Below are 15,196 nucleotides of genomic sequence, written 5' to 3' on the forward strand. Positions count from 1 at the left end.
TGAGATCTTGGTTCTTAGTTGAAGAACCTTTTGGATGGGGTAACAAATGGAAGTCCCCTTTCTCCTCTCTAGAACTACTATTTCCATCATGAACACTTACAGGATAAATTGGTAAGGGGAAATTTGGTTTTGCAAAATCACAAGATTGTTTCTTCTCTTGAACATCATTCTTTAATTGATGAGAAGTAGATGATACACAATTAGATCTTAGTACTTTATATTCTATTACCACATCCAAGAACTGTAAACAGTTTAAGATGAACAGTTTAAGATCATTCCTTTCAACTTACTAATGTTATTGAGGGCTGGTCATCCAAAATTTTTGTTTATTTTAATTAGAGATACTTCTTAAAATCATTAACATGATTTAGAAAAAAGTAATTATATACGAGTCTCTTTTCCATAAGTGATTGACCAAATAGAAATCTTTAAAATTATGATTTTTTAAATATAAAGTCACTATGAAAAAAGTAGCGGATACAGCTCAATCTATCATGGGTAAAGTCCTCCCAACCAGTGTGCACATCTACATGAAACGCTGTCACAGAAAAGCAGCATCCATCATCAGGGACCCTCACCATCCAGGACATGCTCTCTTCTTGCTGATACAATCAGGAAGAAGGTACGGAGGCCTCAGGACTCATACCACCAGGTTCAGAAACAATTATTACTCCTCACCCATTAGGTTCCTGAACCAAAGGGAATAACTTCACTTGCCTCATCATTGAAATTTTCCTACAGTTAATGAACTCACATTCAAGGACTCTTCATTTCATATTCCCAATATTTATTGCTTATTTATTATCGTTGCTTCTTCTTTTTATATTTGCAGTTTTTTAAATTTTTGCACTCTGGTTGAACATCCTAGTTGGGCAGTCTTTCATTGATTCTGTCATAGTTATTATTCTATAGATTTGGTGAGTATGGCCACAAGAAAATGAATCTCAGGGTTGTAAATGGTGAGATTCATGTACTTTGATAATAAATTTACTTTGAACTTTGAACTGGGGGCAATTCACAGTGGTCAATTAACCTGCCATCTGGCAGATCTTTGGTATGTGAAAGGAAATCCATACGATCTCAGGGAGAACATGCAAACTCTATACAGATAATACCTAAAATCAGGACTGTACCTGGTGTCTAACACTACAAGGCAGCATCTCTTCCAGCTGCGTCTGTACGGTGCTTTCGATAAGAACATGAAACACGCTGCTTCAAAGTATGAAGCACGAATGTCAGGCAACCGCCCAAATACGTGGCTTTCTGTTCTTGAATTAGGGAAAAACCTCTCACATTGTCGATGTGAATTCAAAAGCTGATATAATCTTGGATTGCACTCAAATATAATATACTTTGTATGCAAACTCATACCTGAGAATCCTCCTTGGTTCTGGTAAGTGAGTACAGGCTGCTGAATGATACGTGCCTGCGTCGGTGCTGAGGTAAAGTTTGACGTTATCATGAAGGTTTGCTGCTGCGGTTGTGTGTGCACAGGTGGACGCGGGTGCAGGACTGGGGCGGTCCTTTGGGCTGCAGGAGAAGGGGTCTGCGGGATTGCAGGTGCTGTGGAGGGATGAACTTGCTGCTGCTGTTGTTGCACCTGCTGCTGCACCAGCTGCGGCTGCTGCATTGGTGCCTGCTGCAGCACTCCTTGCTGCTGCGGCATCGCAACAGGAGGCTGGTCAAGCTTTTCACATCCCGTCAGACCAGAGCTGAAATGCTCAAACAGGTCAGGAAAGTCACCCACTTGGCCACTGACAAACTGCAGCATTTCTATGAAAAAAATAATGTAATTAGTACCAAAGAGGAGAATATTCATCTTCCTGTCAGTCAGTTCCTTTCTTAGCAACTGTCATAACATCACACTAAAATTTTAACACTAGAAACCAACGTCAGCCACCATTTATTAAAGTACAACTAAATAAGTTTTATTATAAAGTACCCAGCTCATATACTGATAAGAATTTGATCTGGCAGAACCAAGAACCCATCACAAAGCCACACTAAGAACTTTTACAACTGTCTTTCAAGGCATCCACTTGGATGAGCACTGTAACCATTAACTTTGCAATGACACTAATTATTTCTATGTATTGCACTCTGCTTCCGTTTGCTCTGCACAGTGCGACTCTTGCAGTCTTCAAAAAAAGTTATCATCCCAGATTTAACTGTATAACTTAAGATTCCTTCACGAGGAAACCTCAGGCATGAACAAGTTGGGCCGAAGGACCCATTTCTATGCTTTTTAACTTTATCAATGGCTCCCATGACAGTCAATTATATATTCAGCGGGCACTTCATTAGGTTCACCTGCATACTTGCTCTAAATGCAAATATCTACAGCCAATCATGTAGCAGCAACTCCAAGCACAATAGTATGCAGACATGGTCAAGAGGTTAAGTCATTGTTCAGACTAATCATCAGAACAGGGAAGAAATGTAATTTCAGTGACTTTAACCACAGAATGATTGTTGGTGCCAGATGGGGTAGTTTGGTACCTCAGAAACCGCTAATCTCCTGGAATTTTCACACTCAACAGTCTCTAGAGTTCATAGAGGATGGTACGAAAACCAAAAATCATCCAGTGAACGGCAGTTTTGAGGGTGAAAATGCCTTGTTAATGAGAGAGGTTAGAAGAGAATGGACAGACTGACAGTAACTCAAATAACCACACGTTACAAAAGAGGTGCACAGAAGAATATTTCTGAACGGGTAACAGGTTGAACCTTGAAGCGGATTGGCTACAGCAGCAGAAGATCACAAACACACTCAGTGACCACTTTTTTAGCTACGGGGGTACCTCATAAAGTGGCAATTGAGTGTAAATCCATCGATAAACTCTGAGCTGAGCAAAGATGGACATTCACTTAGTGTAACAGTTGTAATGTGTATCAAACTTCATAGATGCCAACAACAGTGACTGCAATTTTGTTTTTGGGCACCAGGAGGCATAAAAACAATTCTCTTTTTGATGCTGACTTCAGTTATTCAAACCCAGATGGATGGAGTCATGATTCCAGACTGAATTGTTCTTGCCTAACAGCCTGGATGTCAAGACTGATCCAAAATTTTGCTGCCCAACTTATATTGCACATACCCCATCAGAACTACATTCTCAGAGTCCAGTACTATTAATACCACTTGAACAAAAAAGATACAGAGCCAAAGAATGGATGGCTGAAAGTATGATCAACAATTTAGATTTAAAAGTGATCTTGAAGGAATATAGGGAGGTCAAACTAATGTTAGGACAAAAGGATATATGGCGAGGGGAGCAGGGGAGGGAGGTGGACAGTGAAGTGTTCTCATAGGCAGTTCCTTCTCACAGACACATTTCAGAGGACCTGTCCTGGGCCCAGCACGCAAGCATCTCCACTACTTCCTTTGGAGTTTGCGAAGATTCGGCATGACATCTAAAATATTGACCAACTTCTATAGATGTGTGGTGGAGAGTATATTGACTGGCTGCATCACAGCCTGGTATGGGAACACCAATGCACTTGAATGGAAAATACTGCAAGTAGTGAATACAGCCCAGTCCATCACAGGTAAAGCCCTTCCCTCAATTAAGCACATCTGCACAGAGCGATGTTGCAGAAACGCAGCATCCATTATCAGGGACCCCCACCACCCAGGCCATGCTCTCTTCTTGCAGCTGCTGTCAGGAAGAAGGTACGAAAGCTCAGGACTCGCACCACCAGGTTCAGGAACGGTTATTATCCCTCAACCATCAGGCTCTTGAACCAGATGGGTAATTTCACTCCACTTGCCCTTGAAATGTCCTCACATCCTATAGATTAACGTTTAAGGACTCTTCATTTCATGCTCTCAATGTTTGTTCTTTATTTTTTTTCCTTTCGTTTTGTATTTGCATAGTTTGTTGTCTTTTGTACACTGGTTGTCCATCCTGTTGATGCAGTCTTTCATTGATTCTATTACGATTATTGCATTTATTGAGTAATCTCAGGGTTGTATGTAGTAACATATATGTACTTTGATAATAAATTTACTTTGAACATACTTTTGTTATTGGGAAGGATGCCTCCTCAGCCTCCAATCCTCCAATTACTGTTCATCCAATTTTTGCAACCCAACAACTAACTCTCCACCCACCCCACCTTCTGCAATCTCATTGTGTCTCTTGTTCTCATTATACTCTTTCAAGACTAAGTTCTAATCTACCTTCTTGATCATGCTTCCAATCCTCCATCACAACATCCATTGGCTCTGTATTAACTTTACTCATTCTCAAAATATTTCCCTAATTGACTTTTTTATATGAATGCAAATCATTATGAATTGTTTAATATTAGCTGAAATAACACATAGTGGTTAAGAAGAGTAAACATTGTGAAATATTCACTAAAAGTTACAATTAGAACATGAAACTGCAACTTGTAGTATTTTTGTACCGAGTTTCTAAAGATTTATACTATGGAATTTAAAAAGAAACATTTTCTTCAATTCAAGGTGGAAAATTCAAGGAGCTTTATTACTTCAGGACGTTCCAAAGCACTGTACAGCAAATGAAGTACTTTATAAATGCAGCAGCTATTGCAACCTAGGGAAATATTACAGGCAATTCAGAAATAGGAACAAAATAAACCACATTTAATCTGTTTATAATAAGGTATAAAAAATAAATATTGACAAAGTCAAAGAAAACTTCCTTGTTTTTAATTGGCATACTGGCAAAATTTGAAAACATTGCAACATTCCATTCTGAAGCTGGTATCATTTTTCTTTCAATTTAGAGATACAGCACAGTAACAGGCCCTTTCTGCTCAAGAACCTGCACCCATAAAACCAATTAACCTAGTAACCTGTACGTCTTTAGAATATGGGAGGAAATTGGAGCACCTGGAGGAAACTCATGTGGTAACGGGGAGAATGTACAAACTCCTTACAGACACCTACGGGAATCTTCAACCTCACACCATTTGTATTCCCTGGACTACAGAGCCATCCAAAGTTATGTACTAGAGTCCATGGAACTGCTTCTGACACCAGAACATCCCCGTCTTTCTCCCTGAGCAAAAGACTTACAGCATGGACTATCTAACGTTATTCTAGAAGGTACAGATGCTTATAAATTTCAGCTTCAAAACCGGAAAGGCAATGTTGTATGTGTTCAGTTATGTCAATGCCACTGTGCACATTATTGGTAGGATATGACATGAAAATCTGTAATCAGGAAAAAAGAGGTGTACTTAGCAGTAAGGATGAGATAGGGAAGCTTTAATGTGCTGAATAGATTTTAGGGGATGGGGGTAATTTGAGGTATAAAACATAAAACATTGGTGTAAAACATAAAAGCTTTTTTTATTAAATGCAGAGAGGCTAGGGGATTTTGATGTTCAAAGGAACTGAAGTGTCCTGCCACCAAATGCTAACACAGTCATAGAGCTACAGAGACCAGAAACAGATTCTTCATTCCACCACGTCCATGTCAAACTTTTTGTTATCAACTCCAATCACAACTGCCCTCGTTGGGTTCATATCCTTTTCTGCCTCACGTATCCAAGTACCTGAATTGTAATTGTATCTGATTCCCCCACCTCTTCCAGCAGCGAGTTCCAGATATCAACTACTTACCGTGTAAAATGAAACGTTCGCCTCAAATTCTCTTTCACTTCCTCTCACCTTAAACCTATGCCTTCTTGTCTGTGATACCACTACTGTGGGCAAAAGATTCTATCTATCTTGTCTATAGCTTTTACAGACCTCCATCAGTTCCACCCTCAGCCTTCTTTGCTCCAGGGAAACTCGCCCCCAGCCTATCCAATTTCGCAAATCCTACAATCCAGACAGGAAAGCATGTGCTAGGTTTCAATGTGCTAGGTTTCATGATGAAGGTTTCAACGGAAATAAACATGTCACTGCAATGAAATGAGAATACAGCAAAAGTATTGTGTAAAACTTTGGTCTCATAAAAACAGAAGTGTCGAGGAAGATTTACTGGACTAGTTCCTCTCTGGTCTACTATACAGGGAGACATTAATAGACTATGCTTTACTCTCTAGTTTTTGGAAGAAAAAGTGGTAACTTCATTGAAACTTATAAAATTCTAAATCAACACACACAAAAAACACTGAAGGAACTCAGGTCAGGCAGAAGTCAAGTCTATTGTCACTTCGACCATAAACTGCTGGTACAGTACACAGTAAAAATGAAACAATGCTCCTCCAGGACCCTGGTGCTACATGAATGGAATCTATTCCATGAACCTATGGAAATGAATAGATAGCCGATGTTTTGGGCCAAGACCCTTCTTACAACATTCAAAAGGATGGCTGCAGGGATGATATTTTCCAGAGTTGAGGAGTCTAGAACCAGGGATACCAGTTTCAGAACATGGGGGAGGTTATTCGAGATGGAAAGGTGGATGATGAACCTCTGGAACTTTCAACCTTATAAAGCGAAGGAGGCCCAGTCACAAATTTCACCCAAAATGGAGATTGATAGAGTTCAGGATCTTAAGAAGTCTACAGAAGGACTTGGACAGAGTAAGAGAATGGGCAAAGAAGTGGGCAAAGAAGTGGCCAAAGAACACAAAGAAGGGATCATGCAGTTTGCCAGAAGGACAAAAGGTGTGTAAAGGGGGTTTCTTCTTTTTTCTTTGTTACTGTGTATGTAATCAAAAGGGCTTTGTTTTGTTAACTAGCAGGAATGCTTCTTTGTTGTGAGAGAGTGCTGGAAGCTTGTTTGGGTAAAAAATTTACTAATAACGAGAATGGTATTCCTTTGTAAACCAAATAGGGATTAATGTTCTTTCTTCTGAGTCTGTTTTTTGTTGACGGGTTTTTGGGCAGATCGGCGCGGGAGGGAGAGAGGACGCAATGCTGTAAGCTGGGCGAGGAACGGACCCCAAGCGGGGATCCGAGGCCAGGAGGTACTCCGAGGAGGGGGGGATGAAGCTAGATGTGCTTGGTTGACCACTCGGAGGGTCCTGAGCTGCGAGTCGAGGAGTTCGGAGGGGATCGAATGGTGGCCAGAAGACTTCAATAATTGAGCTCCAACGGTTGTGCATGAAGTGGTTTGGACTTTGATCAGTTTGGCGCCTTTTCTTTATTTTTTCTCTTCATATATACTGTATCATTATTAATCACTTAGTTATAGTAACCTTTATAAATTGTACTCATTTAATCGCTTATGGTGTACTGTCTGTTTTTGGGCGAGGCAGGGACATCACACAGCATCCACACCAGCTGATTACCCAGTTTGGTGGGGCCGAAGGCTGCTCCCCCTAGACGAGAATGAGCTGAGCGAGCTTGAGGCGACCCGGGGGTTACAGGTGTAAACAGGGAGGAGTTCAAACATTGGAGGTGCAACAGAACTCAGGAGTCCTGGTGCGGGATTCCCTAAAGGTTACCTTGCAGATTGAGTCAGTAGTAAGGAAGGCAAATACAACATTAACATTCATTCTGAAAATACCAGAATATAAAAGCAAGGATATAACACACTGGCATTAAAACGGCATTAGTTAAAACCCAGTTGAAGTATTGTGAGCAGTTTTGGGGCCTCTTAGCTAAAAAAGGATGGGCTAACATTGGAGAGGGTCCAGAGAAAGTTTATGAGAATAACCCAGGGAATGAAAGGGTTAATGTATGAGGAGCATTTGATGGCTCTGAGCCTGTACTCGCTACAGTTCAGAAAAATGGAGGAGGGGGGGTCGAAGAAGAGATCTCTTTGAAATCTACCAAATATTGAGAGGGCTAGATAGAGTGGAGGAGTGGAGGTGGAAAGGATGCTTCCAGTAGTGAGAAAGTCGAGAACCCGAGGGCACAGCCTCGGAATACAAGGACACCCCTTTAGAACAGAGATGAAGAGGAATTTCTTCAGCCAGAGGGTGATGTATTTGTGGAATTCATTGCTATACATGTCTGTGGAGGTCAAGCCATTGGGTAAATTTAAAACGGAGGTCGATAGGTTCTTGATTAGTCAAAGGAAAAGGCAACTGAATGGGGGTGAGAGAGGGAAAATAAAATCAGTCAAGATCAAATAGCAAAGCAGACTGTATTGGCCGAGCGGCCTAACTGTGCTCCTATTTCTTATAAGGCTTAAGTGTTGGTGGAGGTAATGGTGCTGGGTGTGTGACCAGGACAGAGCATGCTCGAGGGCTATATGGCGTACTACTCCTCCTCTGCTGAAATAAGCAGATAGTGCATGTCTGAATTGCAAAATAATTACACGAAAGACAGCTCAGAAGAAACACTTTTTTCTTTACACGATCCAGGTTCCACATTCTTCTGATGCAGTTTATCGAAAGGCAAGAACGTGAGTTGAGCAGTGGTGCTTATCCAGATTTGGTTGGAGGTTTCAACACAGTTAGAAAGGTGGTGAATATCCGTGAATCTGGTTGAGGCGTATGGTCGTGCAATGTTCGCTGAGCTTGGCAACAAGCTCGCAGACGTCTCATCACTAGTCGAGGTGGCATCCTCAGAGTACAGCTTTTGGTGTTTCTCTCTGGGTGTGCTCATGCTTATATAGTGGGCATGAGAATTTTTAGAAGCATGGTTCTTTTCTGATAACTCCGAACACAAACACGAAATAGACACCATCTACGAACCCCCTAAGAGCCAAAGAAACGTGAGCCAATAGAATTCAAAGGTCAAATGAAGGGGGTAGCCAATCAGAACTGAAGGAAGCACAGAGGGGGCTATTTAACGTGAGCACTCCATGAGAGAAACACCAGCACTGCATCACCTTGACTGGTGATGAAACGTTTGCAAGCTAATTGCAAAGCTCAGAGAACACCACAACATCAGTACAACATGTATCGCAGTAAGATACAAAAACAAGTTAGCAAGCTTACTATGGACAAGAAACTAAATGCTGCGATAATCCTTAATAAGTTATTTTTTTTGTATTAACTAAATTATGCTACTCAATATCAAACCAGTTTCTGATACAGGAGAAGACGACAACGAATAGCCCTTAACTCAGCAGTGGAGTTATTGGGGCACCATCTTTTGATGGCGTTTCCGCAGCAAGCTATTCTTGTTTTTACGAGGCTGGGTTGCTAGCTCGACGCTCAACCCGACTTGGATTCGAACTCGGGAGCCTTCGCTCCGGAGTCCGGCGCTGCTACTATTACACCACCAAGCGGGACAGTTTCTGATATAACATGACTTTCATTTCATCACTACCCCCACCCCACCCAAAGTAAGGTGTTAGGTGATTTGAAAGAGTTGACATTGTGAAAGATGAGTAAGTTACCCATGCCTATGTCTGTTTGAAGCGTTTCATATTTATACCTGACATAGTTCTCATTTCAGGCTCAAGACTTTTCATCAAAAGCAATACACTATAATTGACTGAAAACATGTTTTCTGACACTTCCTGTTTTACCTGTGGTTTCCAGCATCTGAGATATTTTGTTTGCAACATCTCACTCACCCATTAGTACACAAGATTATAAGAATCAGAAGTAGGCCACTTGATCATAGCTGATTTATTTTCCCTCTCAATTGCATTCTCCTGCCTTTTCCCCATGATATTTGGTGCCCTTACTATCAACATCCACTTTAAATATACACAATGACTTGGGCTCCACAGCTGTCTGTGGCAATGAATTCCATAGATTAACCACTCCGTGGCTAAAGAAATTCCTTTTCATCTCCGTTCTAAAGGGACTGCCTTCTATTCTGAAGCTGTCCACTCTAATCCTGGAATCTCCCAAGATTTGTTCTGTGATTTTTTTATACATAACTTGGAAGGGTTAGTAAGCTTGTGGATAACACAAAGGTTGCTGGAGTTGTGAATAGCTCAGAAGGCTGACATTGGTTACAAGGGGACTTTGACAAGATGGGGAGCTGCACTGAGAAGCAGCAGATGGAATCCAAACCGGACAAGTGTGAAGTGATTCAGTTTGTAAGACTGAATTTGAAGGCAGAATACAGGGTTCATGGTCAGATTCTTAGCAGTGTGGAGGAACAGAAGAATCTTTGGTTCTATATCCCTCAAAGTTACCCTGGAAGTTGATACGGTTGTTAAGAAGGCGTGAGGTTTATGGTGCGTCGGCCTTCATTAGTTGATGGATTGAGCTCGAGAGCTGAGGTAACGTTACAGCTGTAGAAAGCCCAGGCCACACTAAGAACATTATAATCAGCTCTGGTCACCTCGTTACTGGAAGGTTTAGAGAGGGTACAGAGGAGATTTACCAGGATACTGCCTGGATTAGAGAGCTGGTCTGAAAAAGATAGCCAAAGTGGACCACCAGGGACTTTTTCCCCCCAAGGAGGAAATGGCTAATATGAGGGGGCATAACTTTAAGGATACTGGAGGGGAAAGTATAGGGGGAATGTCAGAGGCAGGGTTTCTTTTACAGAGAGTGGTGAGTGCATGGAACGCCCTGCCGGGGTGGAGGCAGAGCCAAATTCATTAGACATTTAAGCGACTCTTAGATAGACACATGTATGATAGTAAAATGGAGGGCTCTGTAGGAGGGAAGGGTGAGATTGATCTTAGAGTAGGTTATGGGTTGGTACAACATTGTGGGCCGAAGGGCCTTCACTGTGTCGTAGTGTTCTATGTTCGATTTGGAACATCCTCCCCATATCCACTCCACCTAGGCCTTTCATCAGCATGTCCTGACAGCTTCCACAACCACCCCCCCAACCCCCAAAACCCTGGTGACATTCACTAATCCATTTGTCTGACAATTAAATAGCAGATGCAGCACTCTGAAGTGTAGCTTCAGAATAGAAAAAAAATAATAAATATTGTTGATATTCGTCATTCTTATCCATCCTCCTGCAGTTAGATACCCATGTGCATTAACACTTAACATCCAATATCAGAAGAAGCTGATACAACATTATGAAGGGAAAATCATATTCAACAAACACTGGAATGTTTTGATGATGTACACAGTAGATGAGGTAAAGGTGCACTAGAGAATGTGGTGTATTTGGATTTTCTGAATAACTTGATAAGGTTTCAGGAGAAGTTTGCGTATAAAATTAAAACACATAGGACTGGGCTACTCTACTGTCACAGATTGGAAAATGGTTATCTGTCGATAGGAGAGATGGAATAAATATGATTTTCCTAGGGTGCAGGCAGTGACGAGTAGGTGAAAACTGGAATGAATGTTTGGGCCCAGCTCTTCACAACCTGCAAGGATGTGGATGATATAAATGAATGGAATGTTTCTAAGTTTGAAAATCTGCAAATGCTGGAAATCCAAATATCGACACATCAGGACGGGAATGGGAATTAAAATTTTGGCCACCAGGAAGTCAGGTTTGTGGTAGATGGTGCGGAGGTGCTCGAAGTTTGCTGACAAGACAAAAGGGATAGATTGAGAGCTGTGACAAGGACGCAAAGTCTTCAAGGTGTTCTGGAGAATTTTAGTAGGTGGTTGAATACATAGCAGGTGCACATTATGAAAATAGAGTGGATGCCTCTGTATCCTTCACCACCTTCTTCTGCCCCAACAGAATCCCGCAACATCATCTGCTCTTCTCCCCTTTCCGCTTTCTGTAATTCTCTGTGACTCCCTTGGTCTGCTCATTCCTTCTCACCCATAATTCCCAGACCCCTGCCAGCCTCAAAATACCATCAGTCCTCCCTCGACACTCTCAGTCCTGATGCAAGATCTTGATCCAAAACCTTGATGATCCCTTTGCCTCTAGAGATGTGGCTTGACCTCAGTTCTACCAGCAGCTTATTTTTCGCTCCAGACTCTGTATTTGTCAACCCATAGATTCCTCTCCCTGCCTACCCCCGCCCCCCCACCACAGCACACTTCCGGCACACAGATCACTGGAAGGTAGTACACACATACAGCAAGCAATTTGGAAGAAATAGCATGTTGGCAACTATTGGAAAAAGATGTTTACCCTGACTGTAAATCAGCTACACAAGACAGAAAATAAATTAACTCATCCAATGGAGAACTCATCCAATGGATATAGGGGCTCATTTGTTGTGGACAAAGGCCAATAAGAACCTTGGATTAAGAATGCAAGGTTGCTTTGTTAAGCAAATCAGTCGATATACTAATTTCCTTAGCTGCAGATGGTGCAGGAAAACAGCATGACTGAAAATACCAGCCATGGACTTATTGGATGGAAAACCAACTCCAACATCGAGTACTGCTCTCATAATACATGTAGATCATATAATAGATTAATTTAAGCTAATCTGAGCAGAAAGGTCAATAACGAAATGGCAGATTTAAAATGATTTACAGACATTTTAACAGGAATCTTAAAAAACCATTTTGATTCAAAATGGTAGAGGTCTTAAACTCACTGTCTAAAAGCCTTTTGGAGGAGTGGGTTTCAGAATATTTGAATAAAGCCTAGATGAGCTCAGTATGCTGTAGCTCACAGTATTGCTCACTAGGTACTAGAAAATGAACAAGCCTCAGTTACACTGTATTGGCCAGTGTGGGGCACAATGGGCCAAAGACCATGTTCTAATTTAAATTCATTTTATTTTGTTAAAAGTACAGATGTAATAGTTTCATAATAATTTGATAGTAAAAAGCATACAATTTTGGAAGTATTTTGTATCAGAAACACTGATTAACAAAATAAGTTTCAGTAGCATATATTACATTGAGTTGCAAAGTTTATAGATATTATGAGAGTAAATACCCTACAACCGTAAACTCCTTCCTTCCCACTCCCTCCAGAGAACCACACATACTGCAAGTAATATGCTCTGGTGGGGGACATTTAACGCCCAAGTGCACACTTCTAAGGGGCTATAAATGGTCGACAAAATACCAACTCACCGTCTATATCCCCAAAATTGAGTCCCTCACTGAACTCAGTCAGTGAAGGGTCCATATTCTCAAGCGACATGTCCTCGTTCTCCATTGCTTTAACAGAATAACGATGGAGACACTCTTCTGGGGATGTAATAATGGAATGGTGACACTTCCCACCCCTTTCTCAAAAAAATACTTCGGCGTATCTCCTACTTTTGGGCTTCATTGTTGTTACTCTCTGCACCGATGCCACTTCCTCACTGACAGCGCCGCCATTTTGGTCCAGGGTGACGTCACGCACTAGCGACGCCCCCTTTCCGCGCGTAAGTTGCTCGAACGGTGGCGCGAGCGGCGGCCGTTTGTTGTTACCCAGAACACGAGACAGCGGCGGGCCAATGGGCTGGCGCTCCGGCTGGTGGGGTGATGCGGCGTCACGATCAGTCGTCATGGTGACGGGATACCTCGCTAGCCGCCTTGTGGGAGCTTCAGTCTGTGGCGTTTTATTATTTTGTAAGGCATGTTGATATAGATTGAAATTATATAGAAATAGTATATCTTTAGCAACAGAGGAAGTTGTGGCAACATTACAAGATTGCCCTTTAATTTCCGGGAGTTTATTTATAAGAATGCAGATAGAAGCCCACGAAGTTTATGAGTCATTGTGAAACAACCCTTTGGCCCAACTCGTTTATACTCACACATTTGGCCACTTGAACACATCCTATTTGTCTATGTTTGGCAGATATCCCTCCAAATCTTTCCTATCCTAGTAAAACAAGTCCTTCAGTCTCAGCAACATACACGAAATGCTGGAGGAACTCAGCAGGCCAAGCAGCATCTATGGAAAAGAGTCGATGTTTCGAGCTGAGACTCCATCAGGACTGGAGAAAAAACAAGGAGTCAATGTTTAAAAGTGAAGGGGGGGAACTGACAGGTGAAAATGCTGGGGGTGGGTTTGAAGTAAAGAGCTGGAAAGTTGATTGGTGAAAGAGATACAGGACTGGAGAAGGGGGGGAATCTGATAGAGGACAGAAGGCCATGGAAGAAAGAAAAGGGGGAGGAGCACAAGAGGGAGGTGATAAGGTGAGAGAGGGAATGGAGAAGGAGGGGCAGTTACCAGAAATTCGGCAAATAAACGCTCATGCCATTAGGTTGGAGGCTACCCAGATGGATTACAAGATCTGAGTGTGGCCTCATCACGACAATAGAGGAGACCATTGATGGACATGTCAGAATGGGAAGTGGAAATAAAATGGGTGGCCTCTGGGAGATCCTGTTCCTTCAGTCTTACCCAAGTCTTCAATACATCCTTTACCTCCCAGTAGCGCATTCTCCCTCAGCCACCATCAGCCTTCACTTGGTGCAATTTACTGACCACCCAACCTGCACCTCTCTGGGATGTAATTGGAGCACTCCAGGGAAAACCGAGAGTGTCACAGGAAGAGCATGTATACTTCACACAGACAGCACTGATGAGCTGGGGATTGAAACCAGATCTCCAGCGTTGTGAGGCAGCCGTTTATTCTTGATTTATTACCATTGTGCTGTCTAAAGTTAGCATCAACAAAGCACTTGTCAAAAAAAAACATTAAATTCACTGATTTTTAGTAATTACAAATGTGATTAAAAGAGAAAGATGGTTAAGTGCAGATGCCAGAATTTGGATCAAATGAGATTAATGTAAATGTCAGTCCTGCCAAAGGGTTTCAACTCAGAACGTCAATTGTACTTTTTTCCATAGATGCTGCCTGGCCTGCTGAGATTCTCCAGCATTTTGTCTGTGTTGCTCGGGTTTACAGCACCTGCAGATTTTCTCTTGTTTGTGAATGTATGGTTGATGGTTGTAGACTTCAGGAGAGCAGAGTGACCACTCTCCGCTGAACATTGACAGCTCCTCTGTTGAGATCGTTAAGAGCACCAAATTTCTCGGTGTTCACCTGTCAGAGAATCTCACCTGGTCCCTCAACACCAGCTCCATAGCCAAGAAAGCCCAGCATCGTCTCTACTTTCTGTGAAGGCTGAGGGAAGTCCATCTCCCACCCCCCATCCTCACCACATTCTACAGAGGATGTGTCGAGAGCATCCTGAGCAGCTGCATCACTGCCTGGTTCAGGAATTGCACCCTCAGATAGCAAGACCCTGCAGCGGATAGTGAGGTCAGCTGAGAAGATCATCGGGGTCTCTCTTCCCACCATTACAGACATTTACACCGCAAGCTGCACCTGCAAAGCTAACAGTATTGTGAAGGACCCCACGCACCCTCACACAAACTCTTCTCCCTCCTCTTCTGGCAAAAGGTACCGAAGCATTCGGGCTCTCACAACTAGAGTGTGCAACAGTTTCTTCCCCCAAGCCATCAGACTCCTCAATACCCAGAGTCTAGACTGACACCTACATCATTTATTCTTATATTGTAATTTGTCCTCTACTGTGCCTATTGTCTTGTTTATTAATTATTGTACTGCCCTGCA

At 42.2% G+C, this 15,196-nt stretch overlaps 1 protein-coding gene across 1 annotated transcript in view; it reads right to left on the reverse strand.

Moving 5' to 3' along the window:
- The window catches only part of srebf2 (sterol regulatory element binding transcription factor 2), a 63,237-nt gene extending 50,210 nt beyond the window's left edge, over window positions 1–13,027 (reverse strand). Inside the window, exons 1-2 of the mRNA XM_059953756.1 lie at window positions 12,750–13,027; window positions 1,372–1,773 (exon numbers count right to left, since the gene is read on the reverse strand). Coding sequence (XP_059809739.1) covers window positions 1,372–1,773; window positions 12,750–12,834 — 487 coding nt within the window. The 5' untranslated portion in view covers window positions 12,835–13,027. The remainder of the gene's footprint in view (window positions 1–1,371; window positions 1,774–12,749) is intronic.
- Between the last annotated feature and the right edge of the window lie 2,169 nt (window positions 13,028–15,196).

This window comes from Hypanus sabinus, chromosome 29 (genome assembly GCF_030144855.1).
Source record: "Hypanus sabinus isolate sHypSab1 chromosome 29, sHypSab1.hap1, whole genome shotgun sequence".
Lineage (NCBI taxonomy): Eukaryota > Metazoa > Chordata > Chondrichthyes > Myliobatiformes > Dasyatidae > Hypanus > Hypanus sabinus.